We start from the raw sequence: 14,985 nt of genomic DNA, 5'->3' as shown, positions 1-14,985 counted from the left end.
AAGGAAGGAAGGAAGGAAGGAAGGAAGGAAGGAAGGAAGGAAGGAAGGAAGGAAGGAAGGAAGGAAGGAAGGAAGGAAGGAAGGAAGGAAGGAAGAAATAAAGAAGAAGAAAATGGAGCAAATTCCTAGAGGATATGGAAGAGGATAGGATCAAGGGCACAAGTAAAAGAGCTAATCTTGGCAAGGAGAAAGACTTCCTCATCTTCCTCCTCCTCCGTGGAGACTGGAGTAAATGAGAGAAAAGATGAAGATGTTCAAGAGGTTCTGGGCTATGGAGCCAGAGAGATGAGATAGTTCATCTTTAAAATGAGGTGTTGGGCTAAATGCTCTCTAAGGACTTGATTCTGGCAATGAATGGAGTACAGGATGTGTGCTGATGCAAATTCTTTAGCACATATTCAGGTTTTCTGGGCATCAGTGTCAACAGAGGCTAGAAATTAGAGTAGACACTGGTGACTGCTGGTGACCTCTAAGACCTGGAAGGATGTAGGCATATTGACAAACCCCCACAATCTGGCTCTAAACTATTTATCTCACACCCAAGGGGGAATATTGCTTGAGCCACTCCTGGTGTTTCACCCAAGAGATTTGGTGGGGGGGAGGGGAGGGTTCCTGTGACTTCAGAAACAGCTGGATAAGCTGCTAAGAGTTCAAAAGAAAATGGGATTTTAGAACTAGAAAGAGAACCTTAGAAATCATTTTATCCAATCCTACTTTTTTACAGAGGAGGAAACTGAGGAACCAGAGAAAGGAAGGGACTTAGCCCAGACCACATAGCTAATTAATGGCAGTCAGGGTTGGAATCCAGATTTTCTAAGCCCAGATCCACCATGCCCTTCCCACCGCCTCATTACACCTCCTATACCGAGCCACTTATAAAGTATGGCTGTGACAGGGAAAGAGTGAGTCACCAGGCACTTTGAAGGTGGCATTGAATATAGCGTACTTCTTGGGCAGCAGACAAGGGCATGTCTCTGCTGCCAGCTCCATCTTATCCCATAGCAAATGGCGCATACTCATTAGCTTATGTGGACAGATGCAGAAAGAAGCCAAGAAATTAATTGGGAAGTTCGGGGAGGGTTGTCTCGCCTTTTATCACGTGAATTCTGAGGCCATTTGACACAGCAGTAATTAGAGGTTATAACATGAACGATAGAGGACTTGTCCTCCAAACCATCCCTGAATTGATACGGGATTCCAAGTTTCCCAAAGACCACAGAGCAGCTGCCTGTGTGAGCCAAAAACAAAAATACTCATGCTGAGGCCTGGAGAGGAGGAAGGAAAGGGATTGTGATGTGGTGAGGAGCAGAAGGGTGTCTCTTCCAGGTGGCTGAGTTGGGCATAGGCTAGGGGGACTGTGTCCATGCCAGTTCACATGCATGCCCATGGATTTGTATTGTTCCTGGGGAAGCTTTCCTGAGAGCCTTATAAAGGCCAAAGAGGCTTCCCTTTCTTAGCTGCTGCTCAGAGAGTCTAGGGAGAACTCACACATTGTAACTTTATCTATGGAGTCCATATCAATGGGCTTGGAGTCAGAAAGACCCAAGTTAAAATCCCACCTCCAATACTTAATAGTAGTATGGTCCTGGCAAACTTAACCTTTCAGTTTCATCTGTGAAACGAGGGAAATTGGACCCAAATGGTCTTGAAAAGCCTTTCCAACTCTTCATCTCTGGTCCTATGATTGACATTGAAGTTTACAGAAATCCTGAGACAGTGCGATGTAGTGGTAAGAACACTAGGCTTAAAGACAGAAAACCAAAGCTACCTACAAACTATGTGGCCTTGGGCAAATCTCTTGGCCTCTCCAGACCTTAGGATGCTCACCTATAAGATGAGAGCATTGGATTAAAACACTTCTGGCTCTAACGTTCTCTGTCTCTATTAAGAAATGTCACCTGGGTGCCCACTCACGGGATTACAGATAATATTATCAATAAGATTATTAACAATAGTAATAATAATATCATGCTTAAGCCAAAGCAATTTATTCTCTCTGCCTCAAATAACTTAGCCATGATAAGGGAAATTCAGATTTTCATGAGAATAATTTTTGAGAAAGGGTTTATAGAGGAAGGCTGAGTGTGGGCGTTTTGGCTCCCTTTCTCAAAACTCTGTCTTGGTTGGCTGTGAGCACTGGGCAGTGATGTAGCCTCCAATTCTGGTAGCCCAGATGGGACCAGGGTAGAAGGAAATAGAATCTGATTCAAACAAAAAAAGGACTTCCTAAAAATCTAAGTGGTTAAAAAAAATTCAGCTTCTATTTCTATTATGCTTTACAAAAATACATTCTTCGTAGCCCTTTGAAGCAAATAGCACAAGTATGATTATTCCTATTGTACAGTTAAGAAAACTGAGGCTCAGAAAGAAGTGACTTGCTTAAGCTACTTACTGCTTACAGTAGCTTACTTACTTACTGTAGCTTTCAGTTACAGAGCTGAGATTTGAACTAAGGTTTCTGGAATCCAAATGCACTACTCTTTCTCCTTCCTAGGCTGACTTTGCAAACAGAAGAGGCTACCTTGAGAGGTCTAGCACTGGAACAGTCCAAGCAGGGATTGGATGACCCAGGGTGGTAGAGAGGGGTTTTCCTGTCTAGGTAAAAGGGATTGGATTATAGGGCCTCTAAGATTTCTTCCCACTCTGTGATTTTCCTGATCTCAAAAAAGCCTCATGGGTAAAGCAGCAGGATTGGCTGAGGCTACATTTCCTAAAGTAACCATGTCCCCATATCCAAGGGAGCTTTGCATCAATAACTCAGGTAATACCAAGGCAGGAGCCAGGATCTCCTCTCCCTACTTTTCCTTCACCTAGGTTATTCCCTGCCCTTTGGCTTATTAAGGAAATAGAGCTGTCATCAGAATCTAGAAAGATCTTTTCAGACGTCGAGGATGAGCTAAAACCAACAAGGTGAATTTGAAAAGAATCAATGTGAATTTCTACCCTTGAGTTCAAAAAATCAATTACAGGATTAGAAAGAGATGGTTTAACATTGGTTTGTGTGAAAAAGACCCCTGAAGGAAGGTAGAAGTAGGTACTAGATGAAAAGTTCAATATAAGTGTGATATAATATATAGTATAGTTCCCCAGACCTCATTCCCACTTAGGGACCACTCCAGTGCCATAACCCCAGGAGCAACTCAGGGCCCAGTACTTCCTGGAGATGGTTATAGTTGGCTGTAGATGAACCACAATTCTTTCAGAGCCGTATCTGACTACAATGTTGGGCCAAATAAGGGAAAGAAAAACCCAAATTAAAAAAGCTATGGAGATACGTCAGAATTGTGGGAGGATGGGGCTGGATGGGAGAAGGGGAGGCCAAGGGTCAGACAAGTTATATTCTCTTGGCCAGATTTGCTCTCTGGGTAACTATCACTTCTCTCCTCTCTCTCCCTTAGGTTATAACCCTGGAAGGCTGGGTTGACATCATGTATTATGTCATGGATGCACATTCTTTTTATAATTTTATATATTTTATATTACTAATAATCGTAAGTATGAGTTGTGGTTATGTGCCCTGATATCAAACATGCTATTCCGACCAACCGCCCCCCCCCAGCCCAGTGGCAAGTTCAGGGATTAAAACCATGAGTCCCATTGGGCCAAGACTTGGATTTATTCCAAGAACCCACTAGAAGCAACAGGGACCTGGTTCTCCATAAAGACCACGGCATTACCTGGTAAGATAGAGGTAGAAAAACTCTGTCCAATGTCAGATAGATCCAACCCTCCCCTGTTTTGATTTTAGTTAACCTACAGTGATATTGCTGTGACCACTTCAGCCTGGAAAATGACAGAACCACCCCCTTATTTGCTTTCTTCAGCATATTATGACTTTATCACACAAAAATAGAACGTCTCTGGTCCTAAGGATAAAGTGAAGTTGAAGAGCTATAAGCAGCAGTTAGCATTTCAAATGGTGGCCATAACAAGTGATAACATTGAAGTAAACAACAGGGTATTGACAAGAGTAGGTCCCTAGTGTCTCAGAACATGCTGAGTGGTCCTGTCTCTTTCTCCATTTAAGTATACCTTTTGCCCTTTCTGTGGCTATTTCTCTATTTATCTACCTTCTCTCTGTACTCTCTCCATACCTGTTCCTCATCTACCTCCTTGTTACTCAATATAGAATGGAACTGGGAGGGGCTCATGATGTCAGTTTCATTTGGGAAACAAACATTCATATTCTAGTTCTTAATTTAAAAATCAAATGAATCTTAATTATGTCTTTCTTCTTCAAAACAAAATATAAATTTAGTAGCTTTTTTTAAACTTTCACTTGACTCTTGATTGATTTCCCCCCAGTGGGTAAGTAGTCCTCATTTTTCAAAAGGGTAACTTGTCTAAGTTACCAAAAGACATATTACTTGATGTAACAAAAAAAAGTCCCTAGAAATTAAAGCTATCTAAAAGTGAGTTGGGACTCATTGGAAGGTAATGGGTTCCCTTTCATTGATGTGTTCTACAAAGGCCAGATGATCACTTGTCAATTATGCTTCAGAGTGGATTTTTGTTAAGGTATGGGTTGTGCTCAATGGTGGCTGACATCCCTTTCCAACTCTGAGGTTCTGTGAATTTCCATTTAATTGAACAAGCACTTACTGAGCTCTCTCCTCTCCCTGCCAAACCACCTCTACTCCTATGTTCCCAGCCAGCCTCCACCCTGGGAATCTCATTGTCTAGGGGAAATAGATGAGGATACAGATCAAGACCCTGACCCTAAGGAAGTTAAACACTTGGGATGGGGAAACAGAAGGAACTGATCTGGGCTCTGATCTCTGGGAGCTCATACATGGAGGGGAGCCATAACTCACATACTGTACAGAGAGCCGACAGTCAACAATCAAGTGCTGAATAGTATAATTCAGCTTCCAACACTATTGGAGCCCAGAGGAAGAAGAGGATGTGAGGCATTGAGTAGTCAAGGATGCCTCCCATAGAAGTTAGGCTTTAAATGATGGTAAAGTTTGGAAGATAACCTGGAGGAAACCAGAGAAAAAGTCCAGAGGTAGCAAGTCTAAGAAAGAATAGAAATGCCTACCTGAATGATACACAGACTAGACAATATAATAAATCCCTAGGACCTGGATAGGCAGACCCCTTGGCCCTAGAGTGGAGGATGCCTCATGTCACTGCTGTGCCTTGGGAAGCTGCTAACCCCCACCTTCAGAAAATCTTCCCCAACTTTTCTAGCCCATTCTTGACCTTCTCCTCCTCTAAACTCCCACAGTACTTGGCGTCCAGGCCAGAGTAATCAAACTTGCAGCCTGAACCAGATTAAAATGTAATTGGGAAATGTCTAACAAAATAAATAAAAATGCAATACAATATAGATAATGTTAATTTGTGGTTTTCTAAGTCAACATGCTGCCACAAGGATCTGTTGCTATTTGAGTTTGACACCACTGGTCCAGATCATTTACTTGGAACTTATGGCATCATAATAGTAATAATTCACATTGACTGGATGTAGAGCTTGGAAGAGACCTTAGAACAAAGAATGTTAGAAGAACACTGGAGGTCACCTGGTCCAACCTGTCACTTTACAGATGGGGAAACTGAGGCAAAGAAAGAAGACGTTACTTGCCCAGGATTACAAGGGTAGTAAGTAGTTGGGTTGGAGTTCTGACTCCAAATTCAGTGCTCTTTCCATAATGTCATGCTTTAGTTTCCTTTTACTACTCTAGACTCCAAGAATGTTATCTTCAGAAGGCATCTTAGAGATTGAAACTGGTTCACCTGGACCATCCACCTAAGGGTTGTTGTTCAGGGGGCATCACTGGCCTCTTTCCTCTTCATACACTTAATGGATAAAGTGCTAGATTTGGAGTCAGGCAGACCTGGGTTCACATCCAGCCTCAGACACTTAACTTCATGACTGAGAGTAACTCATTTAAACTGCCTCAGTTTCTTTATCTGTAAAATGGGAATAGTAATAGCACCTACCTCATAGTGGATTTGTGAGAATGAAGTCTCTTCTTCTTGTCTCCCCAGCAACATAACTAAGCAGAGAGCAGTGCAGGGCTTTCAACATAGGGAGATTTCAATTTACAAATATTTATTAATATTAATAACAGCCCTGTTGTGCTAAGGATTGTACTCAGGGCAAAGAAACAGTAAAGATAGAATATAGCCCTTGTCCTTAATGGATCCACAGTATCATGGGGAACGGGTTTGGGGTCGGGGATGGAAGAGAAGACATCTTTACATATCACCACAGTACAAAAGAAGTACACCAGTGCTACGGGAGGTCCAAGAAAGGGGAGATCATTCCTTTGTGGGATGAATTGTCAGGCTTCCTGGAAGAGGTGGCAGTTATGATGGACCTTGAAGTTTAGCCCAAGTTCCACAGGACCACAGGTTTGGTGCTAGAAGGGGCATCAGAGGTCATCTAAGTCCACTCTTTCACTTTACAACCGAGGAAACTGAGGCCCCAAAAGTTAGTGCGGCGTAATAGAAAGAGCATTGTCGTCAGATGGTCTGAGTTTTCATTCTAAGCCCCACCTCTGTTCCCTCTATGGGTCCATTTCCTCTTCGGTACAACGAGGCGTTGGGGCTGTCCACAGAGGTAGTGAGCTCTAGTGTGCATTGCGCTCACTTCCCCGTCAGACTGACCGCCTCTTTCTCTTGTCCTTTCTTGGGCAGGTGGGCTCTTTCTTCATGATCAACCTGTGCCTGGTGGTGATCGCCACGCAGTTTTCAGAAACGAAGCAGCGTGAGAACCAGCTGATGCAGGAGCAGCGGGCCCGCTACCTGTCCAACGACAGCACCATCGCCAGCTTCTCGGAGCCAGGCAGCTGTTACGAGGAGCTCCTCAAATACATCGGCCACATCTTCCGCAAAGTGAAGCGGCGGACCCTCAGGCTATACGCCACTTGGCAGAAGAAGCGCCGGGAGAAGGTCAACCCCAACGGCGCCCTCCACGGACAGGGGGTCGGGCGCCGTGGTCGCAAACGGGTCCCCTCCATCCACCACCTGATTCACCACCATCACCACCACCACCATCATCACTACCACATCAGCAACGGGAGCCCTAGGGGCCCCTGCGGTAGCCCTGAGGTCCGCGGGGACACGGAGCCTAGAGCGGGGAAGCCCGGCACCCGGCTCATGCTGCCGCCTCCCCCGTCCCCTGGCCCACAGGGACTCCCATCCCCACCTCATGATGCTGAGTCAGTTCACAGCATCTACCACGCTGATTGCCACGTGGAAGCCCCCCAAGATCAGGGCAGCCGAGTGTCCCGGGCTGCCGCAGGGCTCAAACTGGCCACCGGACTCGGTGGCATGAACTACCCCACCATCCTGCCTTCACCTTCAGGGGGCAAGGGTAATTTGGCTCTGGGTCCTGTGGGGAAGAAGGGCAGTGGGCCGCCTGTCCCTGTAGTGAACAACAGCTCTGTGAGTTTGAGTGCTGACGCCTATGGGAAGCTGCAACACTTGGTTGGGGAACATGGTAAGGAAAGGGGGGATGCCTTCAGCTCTGGGGATTCATGGCATATGAAGGAGAGCCCAGAGCCGGGAGATTATAGCATCATAGGCTCATACATTTAGAGCTGGAAGGGACCTTGGCGGCCATCAAATCCAGCCCTCTCCTTTTGCAGATGAGGAAACTGAGGCTGTACAGTGTCTGGCCAAAAGTGACACAGGCAGTGGGTGGCAGAGATCACATTCAAACACAGATCCTCTTACTGACATTTCAACAGTCTTTCTGCTGTGCCACACTTTCCCAGTACTGTCTTCCCAACAATGAACTGAGGGAGCTGGGTTGTGGTCCCAGCTCTGCTTCTCACTCGCTGTGTACCTAAGTCATTTTCCCCTCTCTGGGCCTCAGTTTTCTCACCTGTCAAATGGGGATTATTGAGCAAGTCAACAAACATTTATTAAGTCTGCTGTGTGCAGGGAGCCGTGCTAGGCACTAGAGATAAAAAGGGAAAAACTTCATGGTTCCTGCCCTCAAGGAGCTGACATTCTAAAGAGGGCTGCGGTGGGAGGGAGGCTCAGATAAGAGTGTTCAGATTCTGGCTCTGTCCTTTACTAGCTGCCAGATCTTGGTCCAAACTGCTTTGCTTCTCTGGGATTTGGTTTTTCTCATGTGTCAAAAGAAGGGGTTGAACTGAAAGTCCCTTAAGGTGCCTTTCTAGCTCCAGTAGGATACAAGGAAAACTGAAGAGGGAGTGAGAACTGACAGCTAGATAGGGGGGATGAGGGGAAGGGGGAGGGGAATGGGAAGGAGGGAGGATGAAAAACCCTGCCCTATCTCAATGAGTTATTGCAGTGATGGATGAGATGGACCAAGAAGAGAAGCAAGAAGCACCACCACCCCTCCAACCTTAGGTAGCCAGGCCTCCATCCTGGCTGTCTGCTGAGTCATTTCAGTTGTGTCTGACTCTTCCTCACCCCCTTTGGGGTTTTCTTGGCAAAGATAAGGGAATGGTTTGCCATTTCCTTCTCCAGTTCATTTTACAGATGAGGAAACTGAGGCAAACAGCGTGAAGTAACTTGCCCAAGGTCACACAACTAGTAAGTGTCTGAGGCCAGATTTGAACTCGAGAAGATGAATCTTCCTGACTCCAGGCCAGGCACTCTGTGCACTATGGCGCCACCTAGCTATCCCATCTTTACAAAGGCTCTTTTTTCTCCCCCCTCTCCCTGAGAGATGCTTCATGCAGGTATCTCTTTGATGTGTTCCCAACCTCAACCTCTCAGGAATGTGAGATCTGGCAGGTTTCATCTGTACAATTAAGAGATTGGTCTAAATATCAGGCAGTCAACAAGCATTTATTATGTGCTTACTTTACCACATTCCAGGCAGACTCTCTAAGGTGCCTTCCAGCTGGTAAAGTCTGTGAACCAATGATCCTACAATCTATACTCTCCCTAGAGGAAGGGTGTGAGTCCTTTATTAGGACTAAGGGAGAGTGGCCTGCCGGCAGTGATGATGCCATATTTGGGACAAGTTCCTGTGAGGGAGGAGGTCAGTTCCAGATAAGGGAGACAGCGCATTTCAATTTCTTCCATACTTGACCCAAGGTTTTCTGCAGAGCAGATGCTTCATAATATTTATAAAACAGAATCACTGAACAGAACATTGGGTAGGAAGGCAGGAAATCTGGATATAGCCCCAACTTTGCCACTGATTTTCCAGGTAACCTTGGACAAGTAACTGTGTTCTGTACCTCAGTTTCCTCAGCCATAAAATGATGTGATTAGATTTGATGGGCTCTAAGGGTTTCTTTAGCTGTGATTCTATATGTTCTAACATCCTTAGGTAAATCTGGTGTCATTTTGATCACATCCTGCTCAGAGGCAGGGGATTAGGTTTGATGACCTTTCAAGGTCATTTCCTATGGGAAGATTATAAATTAATTTTAATATCAATCCATGTCTGAGAATCAGGCTCTGCCATTTATTTGCTATAAGACCTTGGCCTATGACAACCTTTCTAGGTCTCAATTTCCCCATCTATTAAGAACCAATGATGTCCAAGGTTCCATCCATCTTTAAGAATTATATGATTCAAAAAAATAAATAAATAAAAATTTAAAAAAAGAATTATATGATTCTAAGAATACATGATTTGCCTAACGGTTAGGTCAATGACCATAATTTTCATAAATAGGGGATGTGTGAAACACTTTTTTCCCAGGTTTACAGGGTCAACCTCTCATAGAGATCATAAGTCTTAGAAGGACTATGGAGATCTTTGAGTTCAATTGAGTTATTTCAGAGATAAGAAAATTGAAGACCTGATGGGTCAAGTTAGCCCAAATTCCTATAGCTAAAAAAGGAACAGTATTGGGTTTTACACACAAGTCCTCAGTCTTCAGGGTTCTTTCCACTATGCCCCAGCTACCATTTAATGAGTATGCGACCTGTATTCACACTGGGGTGTAAATACTGATAAAGACTCCTTTTCCAAGAGGAAAGTGAAGAATCGGAAGGCTTTGGGATCAGGGGAGACACCAAAGAGGTGTCGGGTACACAGTTGGTCATCCCCAGATCCAACCTCTGGAACATGAAAACCCTGGGAGATGACAGGCCTCCAGGGCCCCCTAGTCAGGACTAGGAACAAAGGGTGAGAAACCACCAAAAGCAAGAGGGACCCAAGGGAGAAGGAGGAGGCTGCCAGGGAAGGAGAGGAGTCCTCCAGCCAGGAAACAGAACAGAAACAAACAAGAACACGATGTTCCCAAGGCCGGAGGGCCGGGCTCAGGGACAGCCGAACCAGGTGTTTATTTTCTGTTGAGCTGGTAGCAGATGGAGAGAAAGAAAGCAAGGTCAAAGTGGAGAGTCACTGAAGAATGGTACCCAGCATGTAGCGAAGCCTCCAGAGACTTTGGTTGAATTGAATGAGATTAGAATCTCTTAATCAAAAAATCCTAGAGTGAAAAACGAACCTTGGAGACCATCTGTTCCAGCTCCCCTGCCCCTGCATTTCACAGTTTGGAAACAGAGGCTTGTGGAGAATTGAATTGTTCAAGGTCACACAGAAAGTCAGTGGCCAGGGCAGCGCTAAAACGCCCGCCGTCTTGTTTCTTCTCGCCTCCTGGAAGCACAGTCACTTCTTCAACCAACTGAGCAAACCATTATTCAGACTCTCAGGCCCATACAAAAGCCTTTTCAGAAATTAATATCTGCTTCATTTTATAAGTCAGTTGCCTGAGGTCATGTCCCCGGTCAGGAACGCAGTTTCTTCCTTTGTCCAGTGGGGCTAATTACTCCTGCCCTACATGTCTCTCAGAGCTGTTCCTATTCTCCGTTTGACAGAATGATTGGAAAGGCCCTTTGTGGTACACAGGAATGGGACTTAAGGATTCTGCCCATTGTTGGGGCTTAAAGACTTCTCGGTTTTCGCCTCAAAAGTGTGGCCCGGTGGAAATATCACAGACTCGGGGATTCAATTACCTGGGTTTGAATCTACTTTTGTCCTTAGATAAATCACTTACCCCTTCTAGGCCTCAGTTTCCTCATCTTGAAGAAGAGGAAGATGTTAGACTGGCTCAGAGATGTCAAATTCTCTGACTGCAAAACTCCCAGGTGCTGCCCAAACTAGATTAAAATGTCGTTGGGAAATGTTTAACAAAATGAATAAAAATATAATACAGCATAGATAATGTTAATCTGTGGTTTTCTAAGTTAACATGCAGCAGTTTCTATCTGAGTTTGATACCACTGGATTAGATGATTTCCAAGGCTCCTTCCAGCTCTAAACCTCATGATTCTATGCCCCTAATACCTACTGCAGAATGGAACTTCCTAGCCACTGTATGAGCTGTGGGATGGGATGATGCTTCCTGAGCCTCTGTGGTTACCCAACCCACTTCCAGGTGTATGACTGCCTGTATACGTCTGTACGTGTGTCCTTGCAAAGTGCTGACCCCAGCCATGCTTTTCTCTCTGTAGGCCTCTGCAGGGCTCCCAGCCGGCTGTCAGGCCTGAATGTGCCCTGTTCCCTGCCCAGCCCCCAAGCAGCCATGCTGACGTGTGAACTGCAGAACTGTCCGTATTGTGCCAACATCTTGGAGGATCCTGAGTTTGAGTTGAGTGAGTTGGAGACCTACGACTCAGACACCAATGGCGTTTATGAGTTCACACAAGACCTGCGGCATGGCGACCACCGAGACCCCATCCAGCAGCCACAGCAGGCCCAGCCCCAGAGCGGGGCAAGGCGGCGGGGAGGGTCCCACAGGAAGAAGGCGGCTGGAGATCGCAGTGGGGTGGCCTGTCTCTGGGCAGCCTTCGGGAACAAACTCAAGCGAATTGTGGACAGCAAGTACTTCAACCGGGGCATCATGATCGCCATCCTGATAAACACCCTCAGCATGGGCATAGAACACCATGAGCAGGTATGACTAGCACCAGCTGCATCTGGCACTATGGGCAAGGCCTGGGGTGTCCACTGCCCAAGGATCCTAGGCTGGGAATAGAAGATCAGTTCAACAACTTTTCAGAGACCCTATGTCTTTCCCCTACTCTATCTCCTGTCCCAAGTAGAAAACCATCTTAGAAAAGGAATATATATGGCTGAATAATAGTAAGTCTTCAATTTGTGGTCCTTTAAATTTACAAAGCATTTTCCCCTAATACTCCTATGACACAAGCGGGACAAATATTAGTATCCCCCATTTTACAGATGGGGAAACTGAGCCTCAGAGAGGGAAAGGGACTTGTCTATAATCACATAGCTTTTTCAACCAGGTCTCTCTGACTCTCAAATATCTTCGGGTCCCCATGGCCACTTGAGCCTAGTGGTTAGGGATGGAATAAGGATGAAGCCTTTAGACCAGAAGCATTTTTTTACTCTGGGGGCCAAAAGGCCTGAGATAATCCCCCCATAGGAAACAAAGGGTTGGGAACCAAGCCTGCCTATGGATTCTGTGTGCCAAGGACCTCTGTCTTTCTTTCTTCAGTTGTCTTGTCTCCTTTCCCCACCCGTGAAAAATACAAGGGCTCAAGGCAAACACTGTGCTCAGGAAAAATCGGCGGGAGCGTCCCTCAGGCTTTCTCTTTCAGGAAGTTGATCTTGGGGATATGGGACAAGACAGGGGGGAACCCCAGGTCCCTTGATTGCATCATGTACTTGGGACTGCTACTTGTCTGGGCTGTGGGCTTCCATTATCCACTGACTCCACCTTGGATGTCTCTAGAGACGAAACATAACAGCTCTTGGCACTAGGGGCAGATCCCCTGAGAGCCCAGGCTGAGATAAAAAGTGATGAGGCCTTGGAAATGTCAGAATTGAAAAATGGATGTATCCAGAAGGGATTCAATCCCACCATACCAACATTGGTTAAGGGAATTAGTGATTTGGAGCCTGGAAAAGACAGGAGATAGAGAAAGGGCTTGCTCCCTGTTTTCAGATGTCTAAAAGGTTGTCACACGGAGAGGGATTTAGCTTTGTTTTGTGAGGACAAAACTGGGACCAGAAGATAGAAGTTATGTGGAAGCAGATTTCAGCTCAATGTAAAGAAGAGCTTATTAATAGTCAGAGCAATCCAACTGGGAAACAGGTTCACTCAGGAAGTAATGAATTTCCCATCACTGGAGACAGCTTGAGTGAAGGTCAGAGGACCATTTGTCACCAATGGTGTAAAGGGGATACCTGAATACACACTCTACCTCTAAGGCCCAGCTCTGAGCAGCTGTGATTCTTAAGCCCTTTCTCCTGAATATTCTGACTTCCTAGGAAAGTTTCCTTAGCCTAGACTTCCAGTCCTAAGAGGGTTTGACTGTAGCTAAGAAAATGGGCCTCAAATCCAGAGAACCAGGTTGTCATAGGAACAGAGCTCTGGGCCTGAGTCAGGATCCTAGAGTTCTAGCCCTGATCTGCCCTGATTTATTGTGTATGGCCTGGGTAATTCCCCTCCCTGTTCCGGGTCTCTATTTCCTTGCCTGTACAATGAGAGGGATGGACAGAATCATTTCTGAAGTCCTAGTTCTAAATCTATGATTCTTTGAGAGAATCTTACATATGCTCCACCAGTATAAGATTAGGGGTGGGGTGGGGAGGAGGCATGATTAGAAAAAGCTCTCAGGGTTTTAGTGGACTGCAAGCTTCATATGAGTCAGCAGCTCAATATGAGGCAGCTAGGTGGTACAGTGGATAGAGCACCAGGCCTGGAATCAGGAAAACCAGAGTTCATATCCTACTTCAGACATTTACTATCTATGTGACCCTGGGCAAGCCATTTCACTTCTGCCTGCCTCAGTTGCCTCATCTGTAAAATGGAAATAATAACAGCACCTACCTCACAGGGTTGTTGTGAGGATCAAATGAGATAATATTTGTACAACTCTTAGCACATAGTAGGTGCTATATAAAAGCTTATTCCCTTTCCCCTCCTTCAGTGTGATATAGCAATCCAAAAAGCTATTGAGATCTTTAACTTTGCTTCTGGGAATCAGGAGGCCGTGACTCCTCTGTACTCTGTGTGAGCCAGACCGTATCTGAGCTCTTCCCTTCAGTTCTGGGCACTACAGTGATCATCTAGAGAATGTCCAGAAAGAGAGCAACCAGTCTTGAATCCACATCATCCAAGGATGGGTTGAAGAAAAGGGAGATTTTTTTTTTTTAAACTGGGAAATAGAAGACTCAGGGGAGCGTGATCACTACGCTCAACTATTTGAAAGGCTGCCATGTGGAAGAGAGAATGGGCTCATTGGGTTTGTCCCCCCAAAAGGCACAACTAGGATCAGTGAGTAGAAATCTCAAAGACACAAATTTAAGCTTAGTGTCAGGAAAATTTTACCATGGATTTTGTCTAGTGGTTTCTGACTCTTCATGACCCTATTTGGGTTTTCTTGGCAAAGATATTAGAGTGGTTTGCCATTTCCTTCTCCAGCTCATTTTACAGACAAGAAAACTGAGGCAAACTGGGTTAAGTGACTTGCCCAGGGTCACACAGCTAGTAAGTGTCTGAGGCCAGATATGAACTCAGGAAGATGAGCTTTCCTGACTCCAGGCCTGGTGCTTTGTGCACTAGGACACCACCTAGAGGCCCTATGGATTACCACGGATTATTATTATGGTTATTAATATCACCATGTATTAGAGCTGACCAAAAGTTGTATGGATTTCCTGAGGAAGCAGTGGTTTCTCTTCCATTGGAGTTCTTCAGTCAGAAGCTGGATAACCACTTACTGGGTGGGTTGTAGTGGGACTTCCTTTGGGGTCTGGGTTGGACAACATGGTTACTGAGGTCCCTTCCAACCCTAAAATTCTGTGGGGTTGATTCTTGCCCAGTGCAGCCTTCATGATCTCGGAGTTTCCTCCCACTTCGGGTCTGCCACCATACCAGATGCTGGAGGCCTAACCGGAACCCTTCAGCAGTACACAAAGGAAAGGTTGGGGGGAGAGGCTTTGCAGGAGAGGGGAGCTGGAGAGCAAGGCCTATCATTCAGATCAGTCCTGGGAAACAATGAGACAACAGTCCTCAAGCTGAGGACAGAACATTCCCCAAATTGGCTGATTGGCTCTCAGAGCATAGT

General features: G+C 45.6%; 1 protein-coding gene across 1 annotated transcript in view; it reads left to right on the top strand.

Annotated features, from left to right (window-relative positions):
• CACNA1H (calcium voltage-gated channel subunit alpha1 H) overlaps window positions 1–14,985 on the top strand; it is a 156,069-nt gene that overhangs the window by 48,696 nt on the left and 92,388 nt on the right. Inside the window, exons 6-8 of the mRNA XM_027863001.1 lie at window positions 3,399–3,491; window positions 6,646–7,450; window positions 11,401–11,843. Of these exons, the coding sequence (XP_027718802.1) occupies window positions 3,399–3,491; window positions 6,646–7,450; window positions 11,401–11,843 (1,341 nt within the window). The remainder of the gene's footprint in view (window positions 1–3,398; window positions 3,492–6,645; window positions 7,451–11,400; window positions 11,844–14,985) is intronic.

This window comes from Vombatus ursinus, unplaced genomic scaffold (genome assembly GCF_900497805.2).
Source record: "Vombatus ursinus unplaced genomic scaffold, bare-nosed wombat genome assembly UNPS02014770.1, whole genome shotgun sequence".
Taxonomy (NCBI): domain Eukaryota; kingdom Metazoa; phylum Chordata; class Mammalia; order Diprotodontia; family Vombatidae; genus Vombatus; species Vombatus ursinus.
The sequence above is the reverse complement of the archived record's forward strand: the minus strand, read 5'-3'. Positions and strand labels throughout refer to the sequence as shown.